The sequence below is a fragment of the Podarcis vaucheri genome (assembly GCF_965113315.1).
Source record: "Podarcis vaucheri genome assembly, chromosome: 12".
NCBI classification, from domain to species: Eukaryota; Metazoa; Chordata; class Lepidosauria; order Squamata; family Lacertidae; genus Podarcis; species Podarcis vaucheri.
This window is the reverse complement of record NC_138750.1, coordinates 59,442,019-59,467,907: the sequence shown is the minus strand read 5'-3', so window position 1 is coordinate 59,467,907 and position 25,889 is coordinate 59,442,019. Positions and strand designations below refer to the sequence as shown.

Genomic DNA, 25,889 nt, shown 5'->3' with positions numbered 1-25,889 from the left:
CTGTCTTTTTATTCACAGATCAAGGCAATCCAGAGACTTCTTGTAGAGTCCCTGTATGAAGTGACACATGGGCATACTATTGCTGCTTTGTAACTAGCTATTGTCTGTTGAATGGTGGGCTGAGATCAAACTGTGAATAGCATGAATTGTGTGCACTTGCCTCTTAGTTGAACATAAAATCTGAAAGAGCACTTCGTTTTAACAAAGTGACTTGTTCAGCTGTCAGAATCAAGAGGCCCACAATTTTAGGTGCAAAATGCTATCATTCAATCTTCTCTGGCATTTTAAACCAGTAATCTTAAACCTCTGGAAGCTGAGGTCCTTCTTTTTGCCCTAACCTGCAACACAGGTTGTCGTTATTACTATTATTAATAGTTAGAGCCATGTATGTCTATCCTTCGACTGTCTAATATAAAAAAGTCATTGATGGTTCTGCTTCAAGTCCAGTCTTCCTCGGGCCAATGGCACAACCTGTTTGTTGCAACCTGCTTTAAACTGCAGTGAGCAAAATCATCAAGGAAATATCGCAAAAGTATTTTCGGCTTTTTAAAAAGCCTTGTGTCTGGGAATATCCCAGGGCATTTGAGCCATAGGTTTCTTGTTGGAAGTGACAGACACTTTCATGGAACAGTTCCCAGAAAGGAGAATTGCACCTGAGCTGAAATGCATTGGCATTGTCAAAACTTGATTTGATGAGGATGCTTGGGTGCTACGGTTCATTGTCTTGCTTCCTCCCTTCCAGAATCCAGGTGTCTGCTTGCTTTTGCAGCCCCGGGGGGGGGGGGGAGGGGACGACGCTGGGGTCTGGGCTTATTACCAAAGTCAGCTTATTGATCCAGCTAGCTCAGACGCCAGTCTTTCCCAGCTCTTCCTGAAGATGCTGTAGGTTGAAGCGGGGACCTTTTTATGCAAACATGTGTTCTGTGGCCCTTCTCCCTGTTGCCACAGCGTAAGACCAAATTAGATTTTGCCAGAGATACCAATAGGACAATATGCCTACACGAACACCAGACTAGAGAGAATGACTTGCCAAATGCCACCCAGTGAGCTTCATGACCAAGGATGAGTTGACCTTGACTCTTTGAGACTCAAACCCCTCCTTCCCACTGCACCACACTGTGGCTTCCTGGGACATCAGGTCAGCCTTTATTCCAAGGTAGAATTTGCTAGAACTGAATAATTATTGAGAGACACTAACCTAGAGACTCTAGAGGAAGGTGTGCCCCATATTGCTCAGGGTAGTTAATTTTGCTGCGCGCGCCTTGTATTGTGAGGACACTTTTCATACTTTTCGTATGAAGGCACCGTGTATTGAATCAGGCTGCCAGTTCATTCAGCTGATGGTTGTCTGCTCCTGCTACCTGCAGTGCCTCCCATAGTCCTGCCCAGAGGTTCTTCCCAGCCCTGCTCCCTGAGATTTCTGGAGATGTTGGGGAATGAACCTGAGCCTCCCCTTGTTGCTCTCATGTTTGTGAAAATAAATCAAAACTATTGATGATAGGTGCAGAGCATGAGGAAATGAGGCAAGTGGAAGGAATTAAAAACCATTGTATTGTTATAATCCTGATAGAATTTAGCCTCAAATAAAAGTTTTGAGGCTCTTTGGGATTCTTAACATTTGAGGCTACCAATCATTTGTCAGATACAGCATCTTCCTTAACTTGGTGCTTCTGTACACACTGGGAAAAGTATATACATATTGTCTACTTTACGTACACATGGCAGGGAGCCACAGCACTTCCTCTTCCCTGGAAAATGTACATTGTCAGAAACAAGTTTGCAGCATGTGCACATTGCAAGTTCACATGTACATCTCAAATGTTTGTGTATCCTTTTTTTTTAAAAAAAGGTGTGAAATGCCTACCAACGGTATTGGCAAGTTTACATATATTGTGTTATCTTCTTACTCCTCAACCTTGTAGGAGCCACATTGAACAAAATTTGAGTATATGTCCTCTTCCAACTTGGGTCCACTGTCTGCCTTAGCAAAAACTTGCCACCTCTTATTAGGAAGGTATAACAAATTTGATGGAATGAATTAATTTTATGCAGAGAGGAGCGACTTTGATGGATCTGTGTTGAGTCTCAGCTCAGCAACTCAGAATGTGAGATCACCATCTACCCTAACTTAACCAGAGCTCTAGCAGAATTCACAGTTGTCCGAGTATGGTGCTGCCCTGCACTTGCCATATTTCTCCGCACTTGAGTCATTGTCTGTGTGCCTGCTTCCCATCCTGAACTTATTCTTATAAAGCAGTGTATACCAAGCAGCTAAAGTTTTAGTAGAGGCACCTGAAAGGGGAAGTTGCAGAACATCCCTAGCACACACAGAAACAAGTTTCAGCCAGTGTGTTACTGTGGAAATTACAGTGTTACACCTGTACCAGGAGTTTGATTCACTGGGCACAAGCTGATGATTTCAGACAAAGTTTAAATTTATACCGGCATGAATGGTTCTCTTGTAGCAGATCTGCCTGGGTCCCAGCTCAGGAGCTAATGCTGCGATAACCAAATAATTCCAGGGGATTAAGAGTTTGCAGTAATTACTCCTGTGGGGATTTAGAAGCTTTTATTTTTAGCTGTAGCTTTTGTGTCTGCCTTTTACATTAAGTAACACAATCCAGAGCAGTGGAGCAGGCTCTGTCACAGGGCCAGACGTTTTGGCATGGGTCCTTCGAAACCAAGAGCGAGCTTCAGCTTCCGACGCACTTTCTGGCCCGTTGCCCCACAGCTGTCGGGGTGGTGGAGGATGCTATATGGCAGTGGCAGCTTCCTCTAAAATGTGTTGTCCTCCTCCCTTCCAGCAAGGACCACAGGTTGGGGGGGGGGTTACTCAGAGCATTTCAAGAATGAGATACTCCTGGTGCTAAGCACCTGCAACTATCTGTGTTGCAAATAATGCCCTTTAATTGCCACATTTAGCTGGTATCAGATGCCATGATAGGAGCCAGCGCTTTAAATAAACCACAGGTGGCTTGCTGTTTCAGGAGTCGCCACCTGCGTGCTACCATGTGGATTCACTCCGGGAGCCCCAATATCATCCGGCTTACATTTTTGTTCTGAGGTTGCCTAGCTGACTGCCTTTGCAAGTGGTTTTCAGAGGATCTGCACCCTGCTGGTTAATCAGCACTGAGGGAGAGGAGTGAAAGGGCATCAGCACTGACGTTAAGAGAAAAGTTAATGCAGCTTTCCAAATAATAGAGCGAGGGAAATTCAGAGTTGCAATAGGCTGTGGACAACTTGGGCCTCCTTTACCAAACCCCAAGAGGAGGAGTAGGCTTGGGCATAAGAGGGGAGGGGGCTGTTCTGTGGGATTTGCGCCAGGATGGAAGTTGCGCCCCCCCTTTCCTGTTTCCCTTTCTCCAGAAATGGGAGCGCCCATGTCACCTACAGGATATCATACTCTGGGCTTGTTCATGTACTCCAAGTCCTATCCACCTATGACAAAGGCTTATAGCATGTGGACATTAGCTTGGAAGTTATAAGTGAGCACTGTCGTGTCGTCCACATGCATTACTTATGCATGTTGCCCATTAAACCTTCATCTAGTTATTCAGATCCATCCCTGCTAGTTGTTCACCCCTGGCCTCTTCTCACCAGCCCAGTTACAACCCACTTCTCAGAATGCAAGCCACACAGTGAGCTTGCCTAATATGCCCAACGAGTGGTAAATCAGAAGGTGACCTCTGCCTTTGCAGGAAGCCTTGTGGATTTTCCTTTAGTGCATGCTGCCCTACAGGAAAGCCCATGGATAAGTTTTTCCTAAGCAAGCAATTGCAGGCCGTTACCACATCAGGATATGAAAACTATATTTCTGCAGCAGACGGAAGGTCTCTCATCCAGTATTCCCTTTTCAACAGTGGTGAACTCTGAAGCCTTATGGGAAGCTCTTGCATGGAGGGAGTAACCCCCATGCTTAGCAAGTCTTGATTCCTCCCCACCCTCGCTGCACCAAGTTCCATCTGCTACATGAAGTCTTGTTTGCAGTTAATAGCATGTTTTATCCTGCAGGTGTCACTGTGTTGCTATCTTCCCCCATCACTACCTCTTTAAGCAAGAATACGCTGGTTGAAAGGCGCACAGCCCTTTGCAAGTCTGTAGAACTGCCTGTTCTTTAGCACACAAATGTGTTAATGTAATCCCCGTGTCAAGATCTCCCACTCCGAGGAACAGCTGACTTTGACATCATGGTTCTGAGAATTTTGCTGCCACAACGGCATCAGCTGGTGACATGGAGCCTGGGCAAGGAGGTGTCCATCAAACCCCCCCAAGGGTGAAAAGTCCTTCACATTATGGAGGGGGTGTGGGGTATGGGCATAGCTGTCAACTTTCCCCTTTTCTTGCGAGGAATCCTATTCAGAATAAGGGAATTTCCCTTTAAAAAAAGGAAATGTTGACAGCTATGGGCTCAATATAGGGTTGCTGCTTTGGGTAGCCTACATTTATATCAATGTACAGTTGTGTCCATGGCATGTGAAATGGTTACCCTAATGAATAGAAAGCTTTGGATTTTTCCAAATAAAATATATCAAGCACTGTTGTTTTTCTGGATTCCAACCTGCCGTCTTCTTCTTGCAGCAACAGGACTGATAGGAAACATAGTGCAATCTGGACCAGCACCCTCCTCCTCGCGAGGAGCAGAAGGAAGCCAGCAGGCTCAGATACAGAAGCAAGAGCAGGTGGTTTCAGAGTCTGAAACTCAGGAACTCAAACAGGTACGTCAGCATCAGTTCAGTCTGATAGCAAGGTGGGCAGCCCAGCTTCTTGGTCTGCAGCATACTTATTATGCTCCCATTTTTCAACTAGGGACTCCCTCCTTTCTTGCTGTGTGGTTTGTGGAGCATGGAGTAAATGTCCAGAAGGGAGATGGTTAATTTGTTTGTATTGCCCAGCCAGGGTCTGGCTAGTTCTAACATAGGAACAGGAGGGAAGGAAAGTGTAAATACTTGCTTATTTCAAATCAGAATTACTCAGCATAAAAATGCATACCAAAATGGAATGCAAGCTCTATTAAAAAAAACAACCATAGTTCATTCAAACTAATGTGGCCTCCAGCTCGCAGCTACCACATACACTGCCTCTACCTCTTATCTGCCTGACATTCCTGCTTCTTGACCTCCTGGCTCATAATTGCCCAGCCTCCTGTACTCTGGTTACACATTCCCTCCCTTCCTGCCAACAAAACAAAGCCTCCCTCTCCTTAGAACCCATGTGAAGGGTTTCTTTCCCCCCACAGCCTCAAGGAAGAATTCTGGCACAAAGCAAGCAGAATCCCCTGTGAGGTAGGATGTTCAGCTTGAGGAATTTTGTTGCTTCTTCACGTGCTGGTCCTATATTCCAGCTATATTCAGCTAGAGCAGAAATGGTGGTAGTACTTTGAGTCAGTGCCACATATTTGGTTGACCGATCTACCCTAATCTTACAATAATTAAGTGCAATTTTGGCTCAGGCTCATGAGATACAGGAGAAGGATTGGGGTTTGATGAAAGAATGCAAGTTTCCAGAGAAATGTGGCTATCTAGGGCTTGACTAAGACTTTCCCGGGCTCATGAGAAGATCAGGCCAATGGCCCATCTATTCCAGTATCCTGTTTTTACGATGGCCAACTAGATGCCAATGGGGAAATGATGTCAGAGAAAACGTTAGCCTTCCACTCCATTTCTAAACCCCTTTTATGCAAGCTGAGTTGCACCCAAACTTCCAACAGTGGGCTCCAGTTGCCTTAGCAGAGAAGTCCTATAATCTTTATAGCGAATGTTACCTTGGTCTGTTGTTGGAGGAAGGGCCAATGAACAGGTGTGAGTAGCTGAGAAAGGGCACATCTCCATTTTCATCCAGTTAGAGGTGGATCACTGCAAATTAGCAACTCAAAACCCACTAGGTGTCTTCCTGCTGAGAGTTTTTCCTTTACCAGAGGCAATGAAATTCCAAGAAATGAGGGAATGGGATGCACAGGACATATGATGAGTGTTGATAGGTACTGTCCTCTCCTGCTAGAATGTAGAAACTCATTCTGGTGCCCATGTGTGCAGCTGTTGATAGAGCAATTGACATGTTGACAACCCAGACCATACCATGGTTTACTCCATGACCGTATAGATGGATACGGAGAGAGTGGGAATGAATTGCCTTTGGACAAGTGCAAAAAGTGTTGTGGTAAGAAATAAGTGTGTGCAGTTCAGTGCCACGGAGAAGGAAGCTCCTCAGCAGTGTTTTCCCTGAAAGGCTTTTTAATTGGATCATGCTGTTTGGGGGCTAAATGGGGACACTTGTTGAATGTCTATAATTAGCTGGTTTGCATAACAGAGTTTCCTTGGTTAATGACGGATTATCAGATTTTGGGGAGCTGATTACCCAATACATGCTATCATGTTGTGCAGTAAAATGAAGTTTTCAGTTTTGATTTGTAATCCCTCTGTCCAAATTAGGGTTTGATTTTTTAAAAAAGGGCATTGAATCTTTTAGAAAACCGGTTGAGCCCTGGCTTCAATGACCAGACATCTTGTCATCATTTTACTCCACCAAAATAGCCATCTCTTTCTCTCTCCCCCAACTTGGCCCAACCTCAGAGTCAAACCTCATTCTCACACGAAGCAGCCCTAGCTGCAAAGCTGCTGAAAGAGGAGGATTTAATCCAGCTGTTGTCAGCTGCTGGAAAAAAGAATGGATTTTTATTTTACTCCCTTTTTATTTTACTGATGCTGCCTATGCCTCAGTTGGTCATTACATTGCAGATGGAAAAGTTATTAAGGCAGAACAAATAGAACTGATGTTTTATCTGCTGAGGTGGAAATCATAGGCACACTTGGCTGGAAGCAAACCTCACTGTACACAGTTGCAGTTACTTTGGAGTAAGCATACATAGGAAATTCACTTACTAATAATTTTTAATACTGTCTGTTCAGGTTGAAATGTTTGTTAACGATGCCTGGGTACAAGCAACAATAAAATCGTGTGTATGTTTATGTGAGAGAGTCCCTGCATACCTGCACACATGTTCAAAAACAAGCCATTTTTTCTGGAAAACAATGTTGTGAAGATCAGTGCCTATCACAAATAATTGAAATTGAGCACCATATCTTGTATGTGTCATACAGTGAAATAATAGGGGTTTGGGACTAGAAGACCCTTGTCTTGTCAGTCTTCTGATATTGATCCTTCATCGACAGAATTTCCCTATCTATGTTGCCTCATCCAGCACAAAAAAATTAATCAGCAGTCCCTCCATAGTAGAAGACAGCCCTCTTATCTGATTGAGGAATACATTATTTGGGATTTTAGATAAGTTATAGGTCTCTTCCAAGAGTGTATTTTTTCTATTCTCCTCACCCCGCAGTAAAGAATCTGAAATATTTTAAAGGGTATTGTGCTAATTGCTGGCAAAGCTTTTAACCAAGTGTTGCTGATAAATTGATCTTGGTGTCTTTTCTGAACAGATTCTCCGGAAACTCAAGAGCCTGGCCTTGGAAACGGAGACAGAACTGGAAAGGCAGGACGAAGCCCTTGATGGCATCACTTCTTCTGTGGATCGAGCCACCATGAATATTGACAAACAAAACCGCAGAATGAAGAAACTGACGTAGCGCCCCCGAGAAGCTGGTTGCAGAAATTGCTGCTTGGAGCTCAAGCCATAAGATCTCCAATGTTTGTGTTAGCTGACTGAATTCCCGAGAGGGCTTAGGACTGGAAGAAACAAATGCTGAGCAATGGAGGTGATTTTGATAAGCCCCTTCTAAATTGCAGTGAAGTTCTGCTAAAGTATGAGGAGCTTAATCTCTACTGCTGGAATGGGGCAGTATCCTGATTTGTGGCAGATGCTTCCTTGCATGCTCATTGACTTTTTGAAAGAAAACTGCACTGTGATTCAAGGGAATGAATAGAATACAGCAGTGTGTTGGGGAGACTCCTGAAGTCCACTCATGGCAATGTAGGCAAAGCATGATTTGCAAATGATGCATTTTATGACTAACAATAATTGAAAATTTAGAATAGCACTTTTAGTTGCTGTGTTTATTCAGCCATAAGGGAACTGACTTGTCTTGGCAGCATGTGATCAGTGAATCACTATACCTGCTGGATTGGGGCCAATATTTATTTATTTATTTATTTATCTCACATTTTTATCCTGCCTTTCCTTCCAGGCAGCATATATGCTCTCTTTCTCCCTGTTTCATCCTCACAACAGCCCTGCTAGGTAGGTTAGATTGAAAGGCAGTGACTGGCCCAAGGTCACTCAGTGAGCTTCCTGGCTGACTGCGGATTCGAACCCTGGTCTCCTGGGTCATACTCCAGCACTCTTAACCACTACACTGCACTGGTGTATCCATATTTTCCAGTTTTCTGCTTCCACCAGCAGTGAGTGACCCAGATGCAGCAGCTCTTCCTTTTCTGTTACCAACAACTTTGCATTTTTGAGATATACTACTGCTTCTGAACGTGGAGGTGCCATTGGACTATTGTGGCTAATAACCGGACTAAAAATGCATCAGTTTGCCTAATCTCTTTTTCAGGCCATCTAAACTAGTGGCAATCACCTATTGACTTAATTGGAATCACTGTCAGTTCGTGCCAGTGATCTGGAAGTGAAATCCTCTTCTATTTCTACTGTCTTTTCTAAACAGATACTTAAGAGGAAAAGCGTGAGGCGCCCCTCTTTGAAAAGCCAGTTTTAGATGCCTGTGATACACTGTACATATTTAATATCATTGAAAAAAGAAACAGCCGCAATGTTTGAACTTCATTGTTCCTATGGCTATACAGTCTATTTAGCCTAATATGATTGATTTATTACCAAGAATTACTTCATAAAACAAGTTTTAGATGTGATGTAATAGTTTATAGGAAGAATCCAATCCTCCTTACCTTGGGTTTCTCTGGTGTTGAACACAGTAGTTCAGTGCCATTCTAAACTTACCTCGGCATAACCATGTGTCTTATGTCAAAGCTAGTTCTAAAAGTTGAATTTGCCGATTTATCGTTATTCGCTCTGGACTTACTGAACTCTGTGAGAAACTTGGGATCCAGAAGTAACATTTGTGAATTAAGTGTCAGATTAAGTGTTTTCTCCAGCACCTGAATTTGAATTCGGGGGCAGTTTTTGCAAAATTGAAAAAAGAAGAAGCAGTTTTTGCATTTCAGCCAGAAGACCCATTAGGTTCTCTAAACGTCTACAGACATAAATGTGTTTTAGCTGTACTTTAATATTACTCACATGTATTTTGCCTGCTAATTGCACTTTTAGAGCAAATTAGTTTGAAGAAAAAGTAATGCTGTGCCAAATTTAGGTGAGGTTCCTTTTCCAGTGCATGGGGTGGGGGTGGGGAGTGAGTGGAATCTTTGAAAAATCCTATCCACTATTCCGAATATTTTGAACTTCTCTTTTTTTGCAGGTGTTGTTAGCCTGCTTCAACACACACACACTTTAAAAAACCAAGCAACCACACCAGAATTATAGAATTTTAGAGCTGGAATGGGCTACAGGGTCATCTAGGCAGCCCACCGCTTGCAGGAATATTATGCCTAACAAGGGGCTCAAACTCACGACTCTGAAACAGGTGATTCCTGCACTGGAAGGGATTGAGCTAGATGACCCTCAGGGTCCCTTCCAACTCTACATTTCTATGATATTGTGGATCATGAGTGACTACACAGCCAATCAGGGATCACATATTGGGACACATGACTAGTTTGCTGGGCTGATGCTCCCTGTCTTGCTCTTGTTTGTTTAGTCGTTTAGTCGTGTCTGACTCTTCGTGACCCCCTGGAACAGAGCACGCCAGGCACTCCTGTCTTCCACTGCCTCCCGGAGTTTGGTCAAACTCATGCTGGTAGTTTTGAGAACACTGTCCCACCATCTCGTCCTCTGTCGTCCCCTTCTCCTTGTGCCCTCCATCTTTCCCAACATCAGGGTCTTTTCCAGGGAGTCTTCTCTTCTCCTGAGGTGACTAAAGTCTTGGAGCCTCAGCTTCAGGATCTGTCCTTCCAGTGAGCACTTGGGGCTGATTTCCTTCAGAATGGATAGGTTTGATCTTCTTGCAGTCCATGGGACTCTCAAGAGCCTCCTCCAACACCATAATTCAAAAGCATCCATTCTTCGGCCATCAGCCTTCTTTATGGGTCTTGCTCTAGTTTTTATTATTTATTGCGCTCTTCACCCTAAGGTCCCAGGGCAGGTTGCAGCATTAAAACACAACATTTAAAGCAACTTGCAGTCATAAAAATAAGGTGGGCCCTAAAACAGTACACCTTGAGTGTGAAAAGCCAGGGTAAAGCGGTGCATCTTCATTCATTGGAAGCTGTACAATAAAGGTTCCAGCCGCTGTTATGTGGGCAGGGAGTTCCACAGCTTAGGGGCCACCGCAGAGAAGGCCCTCTTCCAGGCCACCGCTCCCTGCAAGCCTTTTAAGGGTGGAGGCACTACCAAGAGGGCCCCTCTGCCGATCTCAACACCCGAGAGGTTCTGTATGGAAGGAGAAAGTCTTCCAGGTATTTGGGGCTTTCATTCTGCAAGATTTGCAACTTAAGATGCACATCTGGTTATGATGTTGTCCATTTGTACTATATTACTTTCAGCAATGCTTCCTTCCAGATGTGGAACCCCTATCACATTTTGCCTGGCTTGTCTGCTGTTTACTTGACTAGATTGGGATGAAGGAGAACTGACATGTTCCCTCTTCCTCACTATTTTTTTGCAAAGGCATGCCAAAAAAAAAAAAAAAAAGCAAGCCCCAAAGAAGTGTGAGTTTTTGGGGAACAAAAGTGCTCATGGGACATCTCCAAGCCCCATTTTGGCTCAGCGGGAAAAGGCGCTTTGGCAAATTAATGACTAGCTTAGCGTAGCATGAGATTTCACTGGCCCAGAGCCCAGCTCATTGGTTTTAGAGCATGCCATTTTGCAGACTTGCATGCTATTTTATCTGGTGATTATTTTGCAATCATGATCTTTGTGGGACTGTGCCTTTATTCAGTAAAGGGAGGTGGATTTTTTTTCCCAATTCGTGGTGCTGTATTTCAGGCACTTACCGTGAGATGCTTTGTTTCTTCATTACACTAATTAAGCAGCAGAGCCATTAAACATGTTTGGAATGGTCAGCTGGATGCAACAGCCTTGCATCCTTTAGTGGTGGATGACTTTGAGATCTTAAGACCTCCATGATGAACCCAAATCATTGTGCCAACTTGCAAATTTTTGAACTGTTTACTGCACATTCTGATTTCCCACTACCTTTATGATTGGTTTGTACCTTTTGTATGCCACACCTGAGGCTGTTGACCTGCATCCCAAACACTTTTCTATCCATAGTAAGATGCAGGTTAGTTTATATACGGTCCAGGTGTTTTGCCAGCTTTGTATTACTGTGAGAAGAAGCTTATGTTTACAATGTTTATGTATTTAATATTGTTTCTAGCCATCATTTGATATGACGACGAGCCATATTTTCACATGATTGAACATTCTTGTGGGGAAACCACATTTCCCGTGATGCTTTACTTGTGAGGGCGGACAGATCGCTTCTCTATTGCTTACTGTTAAACGGACAATGGCTGCTCCCCACATTCTGCATGGATTTTAAGGGTTCAGAATTTAAAGCAGAATATTTGGGGAAAGTATCCTGAATTTCAGGGAATTAAGTGAAAATTATCAACTGATGCCTGCTTAAAGGGAAACTTAAGTTCATTTTTATCCTATGAAAAAACAACAACCCAAAACCTGCGTTTCGCAGTTGAAATGCATTCGGGTGGTTGTGATTAAGCAACTGTACCCAATGATTTTGTGGCATTCAGTTGAAATTGAGGCAGCTTGGTAAGGGTGCAGAATACAAACCCATAGAAAGGAATAGAAGCAGCAAAAGAGCTTAGGCTTGACCTGTCCGTGACTTAAATTGCATAAAATCAGGTTGTTCTAACACACTCAACTATAGAAAGAATACCTGTACATAGCACATGCACTTTTATTAAGTTACGTTTATCTTCTGTTGTTTTTTCTAACATGGCCTTTTTTTTTAATTTACCATGAGTTGTGTTTATATTTGCTAATTTCAATGACTGGGTTTGAATTCCTTGACTTTGCAATGTGGGGAGTGTCATCAAACAACCTTGATCAGCATATGTTCAAAAGGATTTTCCAAGTTCAAATCTGAGTGTTCATTTGGCAGTTTGTAGCACATTTCTTCCTGCCATTAAAATGGTGGCATATCCTCAAACACCAGACTGTTTTTTCTTATGGAAAGACATGCTGGTGTTGGATAACTTTTGGTAACGCTAGCCTGCAACCCTTTTAAAGAATGGATGCTTTGAGTGTCCTGCTCAGTTGTGTGCAGGATCAGTTTTATAAACTGCTAAATGGTTTGGGAGCTCAATTTCTTGCAGGGCTTTCCCTGTCTTGTTTCCTTAGTCTAATTCAGTGCTTCCCATAGTGGGCAGTACCTCCCCCTGGGGGACAGTGGGATTACCTAGAAGAGATAGAAATGATTATCAGACTTTGAAAAGCTGGTATCACTGGATCCAGTCCCTCAATGTTGTTGAATTAATTAAACTAAATAGTTTTCATTGGATTTTGAATAAAGGTGCAATTAATTGTTCCTGTTTTGTATTTCATTGTGTCGATACCTTCAGTAGTGGGTCATGCAAACCACTATTCTGAGTAATGCTTTTTATAGGGTGGGGTAGGGGAAACTGCAGATAAATTTATGGACCTCTCTCTCTGGGATGCTTTAGCTCAGATTCCTGCATTGCATGGGGTTGGACTATGTGATCCTTGGGGTCCATTCCAACTCTACAGTTCTATGATTCCATGATTCTGTGCTTGCCCAGGCAAGCAAAGACCTCAGAGTTCCAAGACCAATTCCAAGCAGACACACACTAATGAAGGGCATGAAAGATACAGGTGAGGGGAATTACTAAGGAGGAGATGTGGCCTGCAGAGAGTCCTGAGAGTCAGATGGAGAGGACTGGAAGGCCGTGTTTTGCCCCTCAACCTGATATTCCCTATCACTGTCTTAGATTGCAAACCCCTTGGCCTCTGAGAAGTGTCGTGCACGTTAACGGTGCTATAAAATAATGTGCCCTGAGTGCACCTCTGACTCCTTCAGTTCACACTTGCTGAGTTGCCCGTGTCTAATCCCTTTCCTCTTCTTTACACCACATCACGCGATGCACCAGGGAGCTCATTGCACAAGTTTCTACTTGGTTCTACCCAGTGTAACGCTAAATAAACATACTGTTGGTGCAAGAATTTCTGCTTGTGCAATGGGACTTCCCTTCCGCTAGATCTGTTCTAGAAGAGCGCGCAGACCATTTTTAGGGGGTGCATGGGGGAGGAGGCAGGGAGTCCTGCAGCCCAGACGGAAATCCTTGTTCTAATAGGATGGTTACTTTGCATGAAATTGGATGCAAGCTTCTGTGTCTGCAAAAATGGACTTTAAATATGTGAGGATTTCTGGTGAGATTTCAGAAATGCGGTGGAACATGAATTCCTGTGATTCTTCAGTCCCCTGCGTAGTTTGTTGTCCCTCCCTTCCAATTAGCAGAAACCTCAATCAACAATGCAGAAGTTACACAAATTTGCTGGCCTGCGACACATGGCAGGATCCCATTTTCCTGTTTTCAAACTTTTAGAACACACACAGCCCTGGTGGTGTGTGATCCTGTTTGAGGTGTGGGGCAGGGAACTTCCAAGGCCAACTTCCAGCAGGCCAGCTTTGGCAAGCGAGGCCCCTCTCCACCCTTCCATGTTCAAGGTTCCCTCACAAACTTGGGAAGCTGCTGTGTGGGCCTGTCTGGAGGAAAACAGACTCTGGTCTCAGATGGAAGATGACGGCGCTTAGTGTGGGGAGATGCCCGATGCGAAGAGCAAGGGCTGTGGCTGGCTCTCATTAGCGTGTCGAGACAGAGCCTCAATAGGAACCATCTGGACCTCTGTGGCTCTGAAATGTCCGAGGAACGCAGGCGGAGAACGATGATGTGCAGCATGTTAGGAAATGACGGGGATGCCTCAGGCAGCCAGCAACATGTGGTGGGACGAGCATCAGTCTTCGATAAGATAATCTACCCCTACATCTGTCAATGAGGTTTCTTTTTGCAACAGGACCAGCTGAAGCGCAGGCCTGGCCTCGGATCCTGACCCCTCTCATTTGTGGCATTCCCCACCTGTCCTTGTGGCTGTGAGGATCATTCCCGGTGGATTGTGGGTAAGGTTTTCCCTTCCTTCTCAAGTGTTGGGCTTGGCTACAACAGCAGACAGTGTGGTCAAATCAGCAGAGTCACTCTTGGAGAAACCCAAAGTGCGGAGAAACGATCGTCTGGACTGGACAATTGAGGCATCGAGTCAAGCGGCCGGGGAGAATTTATGGCTTGGAACTATGAACCTCAAAGGCGCAATCTGCTGTGTCCTCAAAACCTCTTCCCTTCCTCTGTGGGCATTGCAGCCCAAGGCAGGGTTTCTGCCCTTCCATATGACTTCACCGCACTCGTTCCCTGAACTTTCCTCTCTCCCATCGGCAAAGCCAGCAATATTTATAGCTCCTGTTTTTCCATTTCCCCTCTTGTTCTGAGAAGCTACCAAGGGATTTGGGAAGGGCCATAGCTCAGCGGTGGAGCATGTGTTCGGCATGCAGGAAGTCCCTGATCCGGCCTCCAAAATCTCCCATTAAAAGGATTCTTAAGTAGCTCCTCCCTCACAATGCTGTCACTTGAGGCTCAGGTGGCCTCAGTGCCTTCCATCAGCTTCGGCTGGTGACCCAGCCGCACCCCTATCTGGACAGGGATAGCATAACTACTGTTGTCTATGATCCGGTAACCTCAAGGTTAGATTACTGCAATGCATTGTACACAGGGCTGCCTCTGAAGACGCTGCGGAAACTTCAGCCAGTGCAGAATTCAGGTTGCTCACCAGGGCAAAAGGGTTTGAGCCTATTACACCAATCCTGGCCCGACTGCAGTGGCTGCCTGTTAGTTTCTGGGCCTAATTCAAAGTACTGGTTTTGACCTATAAAGCCCTAAACTGCTCAGGACCGCCTCTTTCCGTATGAACCTACCCGGTGAGGTCCACACAAGAACAGGGCCTTCTCTGCAGTGGCTCCCCAACTGTGGAATTCTCTCCCCAGGGAGCTTCACCTGGTGCCTTCATTATACACCTTTAGGCACCAGGTGAAAAGGTTCCTCTTCAGCCAGGCCTTGGGTTGACTGACATCCAATGCCCTTTTTAAATGGGGAGGGGGTTACTGGAGTTTCTATTTTTATTATGTATTTTTTATTTTTATATTGAGATTTTATGTTATAACTGCCCTGAGACCTGTTGGTACAGGGCAGTATACAAATATTATTAGTATTAGTATTATTATTAATAATAAGTATTGTTGCTGTATGTCAGCCTTCGTTAACCTAGTGCCTTCTGTTTGATTTGATTTGGGGGGGAGTGTTGCGGTCCAAAGCAAATCATGGGCATCAAGTTGTCCGCAGCATCCGAGGGAAATATTGCTGAGAATGCGATGCCAAAACCACGGTGAGCAAGAAACCTGTGCCAATCTAGTCTAGAACAGACTTTCTATGTATGTTTCTCCCCCCAAAATGAATGGAGGTGTTCGCATCCCTGCTGGAGCCTTATTAGATCCAATTTCGGTGGCTTTTGAGCCTAGGCATTATTTTGCTTCCCATCATTCCTTTCCCCTCCCCTCCCTCCTTTTTGTTTTCCTGCCTCTGGCATCGGGTGGCTTGGCAGCGGCACGGCCAAATAAATGTGCTGTAATGGAAGGGAGACAGCTGTGCCCGCAATTACCTTCTCTGTCTGTATCTGTGACTTCATGGCTGTAAACAACCTTCGCCACCATATAAATGGCTAAATTAAAAACACATTCGAGGCCCCGGAACAAAACACACCTTGTGGTTGCAAATCGAGTCGAGTCGAGATGGAGGATGGTGCTCATTTTCAAAGCAGATGTTTTTAGCAGAAAGGAAATAATTTTTTTAAAAATATATATATATTGCCCCCAAGTGAAGATGTTCTGTCCCAAGTCCCTCTGTCTCTCTCATTCTCTCTGTGTGTGTTTGTGTGTGTGTGTGTGTATCACAGTCACATAAACAGACAGGGCTGTTCACAGGAATTGGATGAGACCCAAACCAAATAGGGTCAATGTGAGAGGATTCTCGGATTGCTTGAGCCAGGGTGAGAAAGCCCCAGATCTCTGCAGGATGGCTTAGGTGTTCCAGGTCAATCTGGGGCTGTCAGAACATGGGGTGATATTATTATTATTATTATTATTATTATTATTATTATTATTATTATTATCATCATCATCATCATCATTATTTATAAACTGCCCTATACCTGCAGGTCTCAGGATGGTTAGAACATAAAATCACAATAGGTAAAAGGTAAAGGGACACCTGACCATTAGGTCCAGTCATGGCCGACTCTGGGGTTGCGGCGCTCATCTCGCTTTATTGGCCGAGGGAGCCGGTGTACAGCTTTCAGGTCATGTGGCCAGCATGACTAAGCCGCTTCTGGCGAACCAGAGCAGCTCACGGAAACACCGTTTACCTTCCCGCCAGAGCAGTACCTATTTATCTACTTGCACTTTGACATGCTTTCGAACTGCTAGGTGGGCAGGAGCTGGGACCGAGCAACGGGAGCTCACCCCGTCACAGGGATTCAAACCGCCAACCTTCTGATCAGCAAGCCCTAGGCTCTGTGGTTTAACCCACAGCGCCACCCGCGTCTCTTCACTACATCACTAGCATGTCACAGATGGGGAGGGGTATCCAAGGGTTACACAAGTTCAACATTAGGTCACTTTATCAAACACCTCTTAAGTACCTGTCACCGAAAGAACAATAAAACTCCTTAAATAGCCTTGCTCTCAGGACTTGTCTGGAGATGGGCTTTCAGAACACCTGACCTGCTCAACTGCCTCTGTGGATGCCTATTGTTTTCCCCCTGGTCGCTCCCTGGATGGGGGGGGGGCTTATATGGGCTCTCACGCTTGGGGAATTACCACGGGATGCCCTGTTCCTGCTGCCTACAGGACTTCCTGTTTCCTGGTTCATGGAGGGAGGGGGAGCCCAAATTCACCTTTCTTTAAGGGTTAAAATGGCGTTGGAATGAGGAGAGTCGGTTAAAGTATGGATTTTGCACGAATTTATAAAGCTAGGTATCTTCCCAAAGCTATGGTTTTCCCAGTAGTGATGTATGGAAGTGAGAGCTGGACCATAAAGAAGGTTGATTGCCGAAGAATGGATGCTTTTGAATTCTGGTGCTGGAGGAGACTCTTGAGAGTCCCATGGACTGCAAAAAGATCAAACCTATCCATTCTGAAGGAAATCAGCCCTGAGTGCTCACTGGAAGGACAGATCCTGAAGCTGAGGCTCCAGGACTTTGGCCACCTCATGAGAAGAGAAGACTCCCTGGAAAAGACCCTGATGTTGGGAAAGATGGAGGGCACAAGGAGAAGGGGACGACAGAGGACGAGATGGTGGGACAGTGTTCTTGAAGCTACCAGCATGAGTTTGACCAAACTGTGGGAGGCAGTGGAAGACAGGAGTGCCTGACGTGCTCTGGTCCATGGGGTCACGAAGAGCTGGGCACGACTAAACGACTAAACAACAACAACAATCTTCCCTGAGCTGTCAAGTCGAAAGGATACATCCAGGCATAATATCTGTAACATTGTAACAACTTTAAGATGATTTCCATAACAGTTTAAACGAAAAGTTTTTAGCAGGTGGCCTTCCTAATAATCAATGGGCGGGGAGTTCCAAAGGGTAGCTGCTGCCACACTGAAGGATTGATTCCTTGCAAGTGTGGAATGCCACTTGCAAAAGGCATTTACAAGCCAGCTATGCCTATTTCTGGGACGCAGGTGGTGCTGTGGGTTAAACCACAGAGCCTAGGACTTGCCAATCAGAAGGTCGGCGGTTCGAATCCCCACGACGGGGTGAGCTCACTCCCTGCTCCTGCCCACCTAGCAGTTCGAAAGCATGTCAAAGTACAAGTAGATAAATAGGTACCGCTCCGGCGGGAAGGTAAACGGCGTTTCCGTGCTTCTGTGGTTCGCCAGAAGCGGCTTAGTCATGCTGGCCACATGACCCAGAAGCTGTACGCCGGCTCCCTCGGCCAATAAAGCAAGATGAGCGCCGCAACCGCAGAGTCTGCCACGACTGGACCTAAAGTTCAGGGGTCCCTTTACCTTTTTATGCCTATTTCTGCCCTGGAACTATATTTAACCTCTTCTTAACTACACAGTGATGGGGTATCCCCAGCTGCCTTTCGCTGAGCTATCTCTAATGTTCTTACCTGATCCGAAATCGTTGAAGTGTGTGTTGCTTATTGTGCAGGAAATGAAGCCGTTCCACCAACTGGTCCTGCTAACTGGAACACAGAAACTGGATTGACTCAGCTGAATCCACTGACCCAGTTTGCTTTCTTAGCCCCAGCTAGCAGGAAATTTGCAAGATCCCATGCCTTCGGGTTATGGGTGGAAAGTCACTTAAGGGACATTTTTGCAGGGGCCTCTGCCTGAGAGGTTTCTTGAGAGCCTGGTGAAAAAAGTCATGGGGAATTGATCCTCCGGCAAGGACAGGTGGGGAAGATTTCTGAGCCCAGACGCCTTTCTCCCAAGGAGATCACCCTCGCGACACAAAAACCGAGAGTGTTTCCCGCAAGTGTGTCGGTACGTTTCTCCCCCCGGGCTCCCTGTCTGGTTTCATTGTAATAGGGTTTTAATTGGACCGTTTCATGTGCCATTTTATATTATTCTCCAGGCCCGTTTGAAAATGATTTCTAAGCCGACTCTGGAGGACTGGTTAATGTCTGCCTCGCTCCAGCTGGGGAAAGGTCGTAAAAGATGGGAAGGAAAGAACAGTGCCCTTGGAGGAAGCATGTGGTGGCCAGCTGTTCTTCTCCCTTTCTGATAACACTACAGTGGTACCTTGGTTCTCAAACTTAATCCGTTCCGGAAATCCGTTCCAAAACCAAAGCGTTCCAAAACCAAGGCGCGCTTTCCCATAGAAAATAATGCAAAATTGATTAATCCGTGCCGGACTTTTTTTTTTTAAAAAAAGCCCTAAAACAGAAATTTAACATGAATTTTGATACGTAACGAGACCAAAATGAAAGCAATAAACAATGTAGTGCAGTCACACAATCAATCAATCAGTAGCTGAACTGGGTTCCACGCAGTCACAAAAAATAAAAAACAAGAGAGTCACAAACAAAAATGCAAAATGAATAGCAAAAACAGACAGACCTCAGCGTAACACTCAAATTGGAAGTGTGGCACTCAAATCGGAAGCGTAACATTCAAAACGGAGCACGTTCGGCTTCCGAAAAAAGTTCGTAAACTGGAACACTTACTTCCGGGTTTGCAGTGTTTGGCTTCCAAGTTGTTTGAGTACCAAGGTGTTTGAGAACCAAGGTACCACTATGCAACTTTGGGACATCTAATGAAGCAGAATGCTGGAAGATTTGGGATAGATAAAAACGAAGGACTTCCTCATATTCTTGGTGGTGGGAGATGTTCAGCCTGTGAGACAGAGTTGTTCCGCCTGGCCTTTGGCTTGGAATCAACTTGATCCCCTTCTTTCCTTTTTCCTTTCTCCTCCTGTGATGGAACTCCTATTTGGGGACTTCCCTGGCTTTTTTCTGGCCCACATAGGACCAGTCTGAATAGTTGGCCTTGGTGAAGATTTGATGTTTTTATCCCCAAAAAGTTTTTGATTTGAGTTTGTACTGAAATGAGGCTGCATTTTAATGTTGTATTTTAATCAATTGTTTTTATACCTGGTGTTAGCCGCCCTGAGCCCGGTCTTAGCTGGGGAGGGCGGGGTATAAATAAAATTTATTATTATTTATTATTATACGAACCAGGGCTATTTTTCTAGAAAAAGAGGTGCCGGGACTCACCACGAACACCTCCCTTGTTCTCTTATCATGGCAATGGCCCCCAATTTGAGGTGCCGGAATTGAGTTCTGGCGAGTTCCGACTGCAAAAAAAAAGCCCAGATAAGAACATTAGGTATATCAGGAGGGCTTCCTTTGTCAGGCCAATGGCATACCCTCCAACATTTCTCCGATGAAAATAGGGACGTCCTATTTCATCCCCATCATCATTATTTTATTATTTATGCCTTGCCCGTCTGACCAAGTTGCCCCTGCCACTCTGGGCAGCTTCCAACATATATAAACACATAATAAAGCCTTAAACATTAATACAAAACTTTCCCATAAAAGACTGCCTTCAGATGTCTTCTAAAGGTTGTCTAGTTACAGTGGTGCCCCGCAAGACGAATGCCTCGCAAGACGGAAAACTCGCTAGACGAAAGAGTTTTCCGTTTTGGGGGTGCTTCGCAAAATGAATCTCCTATGGGCTTGCTTCGCAAGACGACAATGTCTTGTGAGTTCCTGCTGGTTTTTTTTCCTCCCACCCTTTTTCTAAGCCGCTAAGCCGCTTATCAGCTGATCCGATCAGCAGATAAGCTGCTAAAAGCAGCTAAAAGCCGCTAATAGCGCTAATAGCGCTAAGCCGTCAATGGGCTTGCTTCGCAAGACGAAAAAACCGCTAGACGAAGAGACTCACAGAACGGATTCTTTTCATCTTGCGAGGCACCACTGTACTTATCTCCTTTGCTCCGGGGTCGCATAGCTCCATACCCTCCAACATTTCTCTGATGAAAAGGAAAAGCAGGACATTCTGGGATCTAATCAGAAACCGAAATGGCTTCTATAAATCCAGGACTGTCCCTGGAAAATAGGGACACTTGGAAGGCTGAGAATTCCATTAGTTTCTTTACTTAAGTTCACTATTATGTTTCCTCTCGTCCTTCCCCCCACCCTGCTTCCACTATTATTTAAAAATAATGAATTTTGGGCACCCTGTCTTGCAAAACCCAAAGAAAATGCTTGAAAGCAAAGTCAGTAGTGTTAGAGCATCCAAAACCACTAACATTTGCATTTTTACCCCTCGCCGGGATTTTGCTGAAGCTGGCAACTGATGAATGGAATCATATTCTGGGACCGGGGGATAAAGTCACATACAAGCAGCTATTATTTTCTCTCTCTCTCCCCCCCCCCGTTAAATGTGTGGCTTTGAAAGAGTAGGATAATGGGAGAGCTCCCAGTAGGTTGTGGCCAGCGTGGCGGTGTGGTCAGAGCATTGGGCTAAGACCTGGGAGACCTGGGTTCAAATCCCACTTAGCCATGAAGATATCGGGCCAATCACTGCCCTATCAGCCTAACCAACCTGGGGATAAAATGAGAAGCTGGCACAACATCTTGAGCTACTTGGAGCACAAAGGTGGTGTTGTAAACAAAAATTGCCCTTTTCCCTTATGCGGTATCCAAGAGCCCATAAGTCCCCTATTGGTAGGAGAGAATAACAGAGGCCAAGCAGAGAATATTGAGAAGCAAAGCAGCTAGTAAGCCTGATCTTTATTGATCTGTTGCAACAGGGTGCTCCCCTCACCCGCAGGAGAGAGGAGGGACCCAGGAAAATGGTATGCAAGGCCATATAAAGACTTTTGAAATTCCCATCCTGTAGATCAAGACCACCCCCAGAAACATCACACAGACATCACAGAAGGGGTGTAACCTAAGACCACCCCTCAGATACATCACACCTACATCACAGAAAAGGCGGTCTAAAACAGAAATTTGAATGTTGCTTTCTCCTGTTGTTGTTTATCTCCTGTCTGGGAGGTTACTTGATTGGATACCCTGCTTCCTTGATTGGATTGCCTGGGGAGCCTGACCATTCTTTTGTAGTGATAAATACTTATTTCCTGGGCCAGGTCACAGGCTCACACCCTATTCATATCTTAAATGTGCCCTTAAGACAGGATTTGTGAGGAAAGAGACAATGGGGAGGCTTTTCCACTTTGACTTTGCAGAGAAAACATTTGGTCAGTTTAGGAATCAAAATGGTTCCAGGTTGGCCTTCCTGTGCTGATCTATGTACAGTGGTGCCTCGCAAGATGAAAAGAATCCGTTCTGTGAGTCTCTTCATCTAGCGGTTTTTCCGTCTTGCGAAGCAAGCCCATTGACGGATTAGTGGATTAGCGCTATTAGCGGCTTTTAGCGGCTTATCTGCTGATCGGATCAGCTGATAAGTGGCTTAGCGGCTTAGAAAAGGGGGGGAGGGGGAAAAAAACCAGCAGGAACTCGCAAGACATTGTCGTCTTGCGAAGCAAGCCCATAGGAAATTCGTTTTGCGAAGCACCTCCAAAACGGAAAACTCTTTCGTCTAGCGAGTTGTCCGTCTTGCGAGGCATTCATCTTGCGGGGCACCACTGTACCTATTTTTCGCTCCATAAGACGCATCCGACCATAAGACACACCTAGAATTTAGAGGGGGAATGCAAGAAAAAAAATATTCTTTAAAGGGAGCGCTGAGCAGAGCCTGTATGCATCCCAGGCTCTGCTCAGCACTCCCTTTCACAAGCCATGTGGAGTGTGTGTGTGGCGCTTGCAGGCTTTTCCCCGAGGAGGGAGAAGGGCAGCCCCTTCTCCCTCCTCGGGGAAAAGCCCCGAATAACCACACACACGCTCCATGCAGTTCTTTAAAGGGAGCGCGGCTCTTGGGGGCTTTTCCGGGAGGTGGGGGAAGGGACAGAGTGTGGCTAAGCCAGAAGATAGAACAGCGAGAGGGAGCGCAGCGATCCCTCTTGCTGTTCTGGCTTCTGGGTTAGCTGTGCAACCTGTATTCACTCCATAAGACACACACACATTTCCCATTACTTTTTAGGAGGGGAAAAGTGCATCTTATAGAACGAAAAATACAGTATTTCATCAGCCTACTGGAAGGGAGATGGGACCACAGGGTTTCTCCATCAGCTCTGCTAAAGATCACTTCCATCAGGCTCTGGGATGTAATCCATTACAGTGGTACCTTGGTTCTCAAACTTAATCCGTTCCGGACGTCCGTTCCAAAACCAAAGCTTTCCAAAACCAAGGCATGCTTTCCTATAGAAAGTAATGCAAAAGGGATTAATCCGTTCCAGACTTTTAGAAACAACCCCTAAAACAGCAGTTCAACATGAATTTTACTATCTTAACGAGACCATTGCCCCATAAAATGAAAGCAATAAACAATGTACTGCAGTCACACAATCCATCAATAGCTGAACTGGGTTCCACACAGTCACAAAAATAAAAAAGAGCCACACAAACAAAAATAATAGCCAAAACAGACAGACCTCAGTATAACACTCAAAACGGAAGCGTGGCACTCAAATCCGAAGCGTAACACTCAAATCAGAGTTTGTTTGGCTTCCGAAAAAAGTTCACAAACCGGAACACTTACTTCTGGGTTTGCAGTGTTTGAGTTTGAGTACCAAGGCGTTTGAGAACCAAGGTACCACTGTAGTACAGTCAAATGCAATCTTCCTTATTTCCCTAAAGTGGGCACAGGCAGGGGACCTCCAGTCAGTGTAAATTCCTGGTCCTCTGGCCTGGAGCTTCCTCCCCCCTGCGTGGCCCTGGATGACTCCATAAAAGATCTGAGTCATGCAGCCATTTTCTCAGTTGTTCGTCTTGTTCTCTCTTACGCTGCCATGCTGCTCTCCTGCAGCCATTTTGTTGTCTTACTGCAATTTTGCTGTCTGCTGGCTCTCAGCCACCAGCACACGAGTTCAGTTTCTTTATGTAATTGTTAAGTAAAGCCTGCTTTTCAGGGATCAAATCGTGAACTGAAATGTGAGTAAACTTTTTGTTACTTTACTCAGAAAGACTCCCATGTCTTTATTCTTTCAAGAGGGATCAAAGGGGACAGCAGGAAACAATCTTAACTAAGAGATTCAAACAAATCTGCAAACTAACTTCCAGCTATATTAAGGGGAATCTGCTCTGCTTCATCACTTACTAGCGTGAGTGAAGGAAGGATAATACTTATTCAATATATCCTTTCCTACTATCTTGAACTGTAGGGACGCGGGTGGCGCTGTGGTCTAAACCACTGAGCCTAGGGCTTGCCGATCGGAAGGTCAGTGGTTCGAATCCCCGTGACGGGGTGAACTCCTGTTGCTCAGTCCCTGCTCCTGCCAACCTAGCAGTCCGAAAGCACCTCAAAGTGCAAGTAGATAAATAGGTACCACTCCGGAGGGAAGGTAAATGGCATTTCCATGCGCTGCTCTGGTTTCTGGTTAAGCGGCTTAGTCATGCTGGCCACATGACCCGGAAAAACTGTCTGCGGACAAACGCTGGCTCCTTCGGCCTGTAAAGCGAGATGAGTGCTGCAACCCCAGAGTCATTTGCATCCTTTACCTTTTCTATCTTGAACATTCCCACACAGGATGCTCCTTTTAAGTATCATCGGCAGCAGCTATTCCATCAGAGCTAGTGTGGTATAGTGGTTAAGAGCGGTAGTCTCGTAATCTGGGGAACAGGGTTCGCGTCTCCGCTTCTCCACATGCAGCTGCTGGGTGACCTTGGGCCAGTCACACTTCTCTGAAGTCTCTCAGCCCCACTCACCTCACAGAGTGTTTGTTGTGGGGGAGGAAGGGAAAGGAGAATGTTAGCCGCTTTGAGACTCCTTAGGGTAGTGATAAAGTGGGATATCAAATCCAAACTCCTCCTCTTCTTCATCATCATCAGGCTGTAGGAGGCAGGAAGAGGTGGAACGGCGAAGCTTCTCCACTGGTTCTGCTGAAAGGCCTGCAGGTTTCCACTCCTCTCCAAAATCTCCCATTCCTGCTGTTCTCTAGAAGATCTCTGAAACTAAGAATTAGTGTCCCTCCTCCCTGCTGGTTCCTTTTCCTTTTGTGTTGCGTCTCTTAAATTGCCCAAGGGCAAAGACTGTTCTCTCACTGATGTTCGTAAGCTGCTTTGGGAGCCTTTATAGACTGAGAGTCTTTATAGATTGAGAGTCCCATGGACTGCAAGAAGATCAAACCTCTCCATTCTTCAGGAAATCAGCCCTGAGTGCTCACTGGAAGGACAGATCCTGAAGCTGAGGCTCCAAGACTTTGGCCACCTCATGAGAAGAGAAGACTCCCTGGAAAAGACCCTGATGTTGGGAAAGATGGAGGCACAAAGAGAAGGGGACGACAGAGGACGAGATGGTTGGACTGTGTTCTCGAAGCTACAAACATGAGTTTGACCAAACTGCGGGAGGCAGTGGAAGACAGGAGGGCCTGGCGTGCTCTGGTCCATGGGGTCACGAAGAGTCGGACATGACTAAACGACTAAACAACAACAAAATAGACTGAAGAAAATGCACAACAACAACAACAATAACCTTTGTTGCTTTCTGCATTGTCACACAGAGGTAACATAGGGATGACCTCATAATAATTTTTTCGGTGTATTTCTAAGGTTTAGAGATCTCAGCGGGCGTTCTCTCCCATCCCTCCTCTCTCTCTCCTTTTCCAGAGTAGAAAATATGATATTAAGAACTAATGCAGGAGAAATAGCTTTCAAAAATAAGATTATGTGGGTATTTACCAATGAATGGGGCCCAGACCACCCATGCAGAGTATTTCTTATTCGTCTTCCAAATTTCTTTCGCATTCTTTATAGGGCAATTATGGAGGGAGGGGGGAAAGGCGTTTGAAACAGATTGAATTCCATGGCAAGGACACAGATCTGGTTCCTACAACTGTCTGGACTGGATCCAACCCATTACCTTGGCTATTTATGGGAATGTTGTTAGGCTAAACCAGTCTTTGCCAACCTGGTGCTCTCTGTGCTGGCTGAGGATGGCAGGAGGCAAAAAAAATCTGGAGGGGGCCTGGTTGGTGGAGACCAAGACGAGCTAATTTCAAGGGTCTTCACTCCTTTTTTTACAATAATATTTTATTCTTTTTTTCCATATAGAAAGTTACATTGAGCTCGTTGGAGAAGAAGGTTGGGATATAAATGCAACTTCTTCTTCTTCTTCTTCTTCTTCTTCTTCTTCTTCTTC

The 25,889-nt window shown here is 45.2% G+C and overlaps 1 protein-coding gene and 1 long non-coding RNA gene across 10 annotated transcripts in view; one reads left to right on the top strand and one right to left on the bottom strand.

The window, feature by feature from the left end:
• The window catches only part of SNAP47 (synaptosome associated protein 47), a gene marked incomplete at its 5' end in the record, with an annotated part of 30,231 nt that extends 17,650 nt beyond the window's left edge, over nucleotides 1-12,581 (top strand). For all 9 annotated transcript variants that reach the window (XM_082192487.1, XM_082192488.1, XM_082192486.1 and 6 more), the window contains 2 exons: nucleotides 4,579-4,715; nucleotides 7,437-12,581. In XM_082192487.1, the coding sequence (XP_082048613.1) occupies nucleotides 4,579-4,715; nucleotides 7,437-7,583 (284 nt within the window). In that variant the 3' untranslated portion in view covers nucleotides 7,584-12,581. The remainder of the gene's footprint in view (nucleotides 1-4,578; nucleotides 4,716-7,436) is intronic.
• LOC309515147 overlaps nucleotides 1-25,889 on the bottom strand; it is a 454,911-nt gene that overhangs the window by 252,441 nt on the left and 176,581 nt on the right. The window lies entirely within an intron of this gene.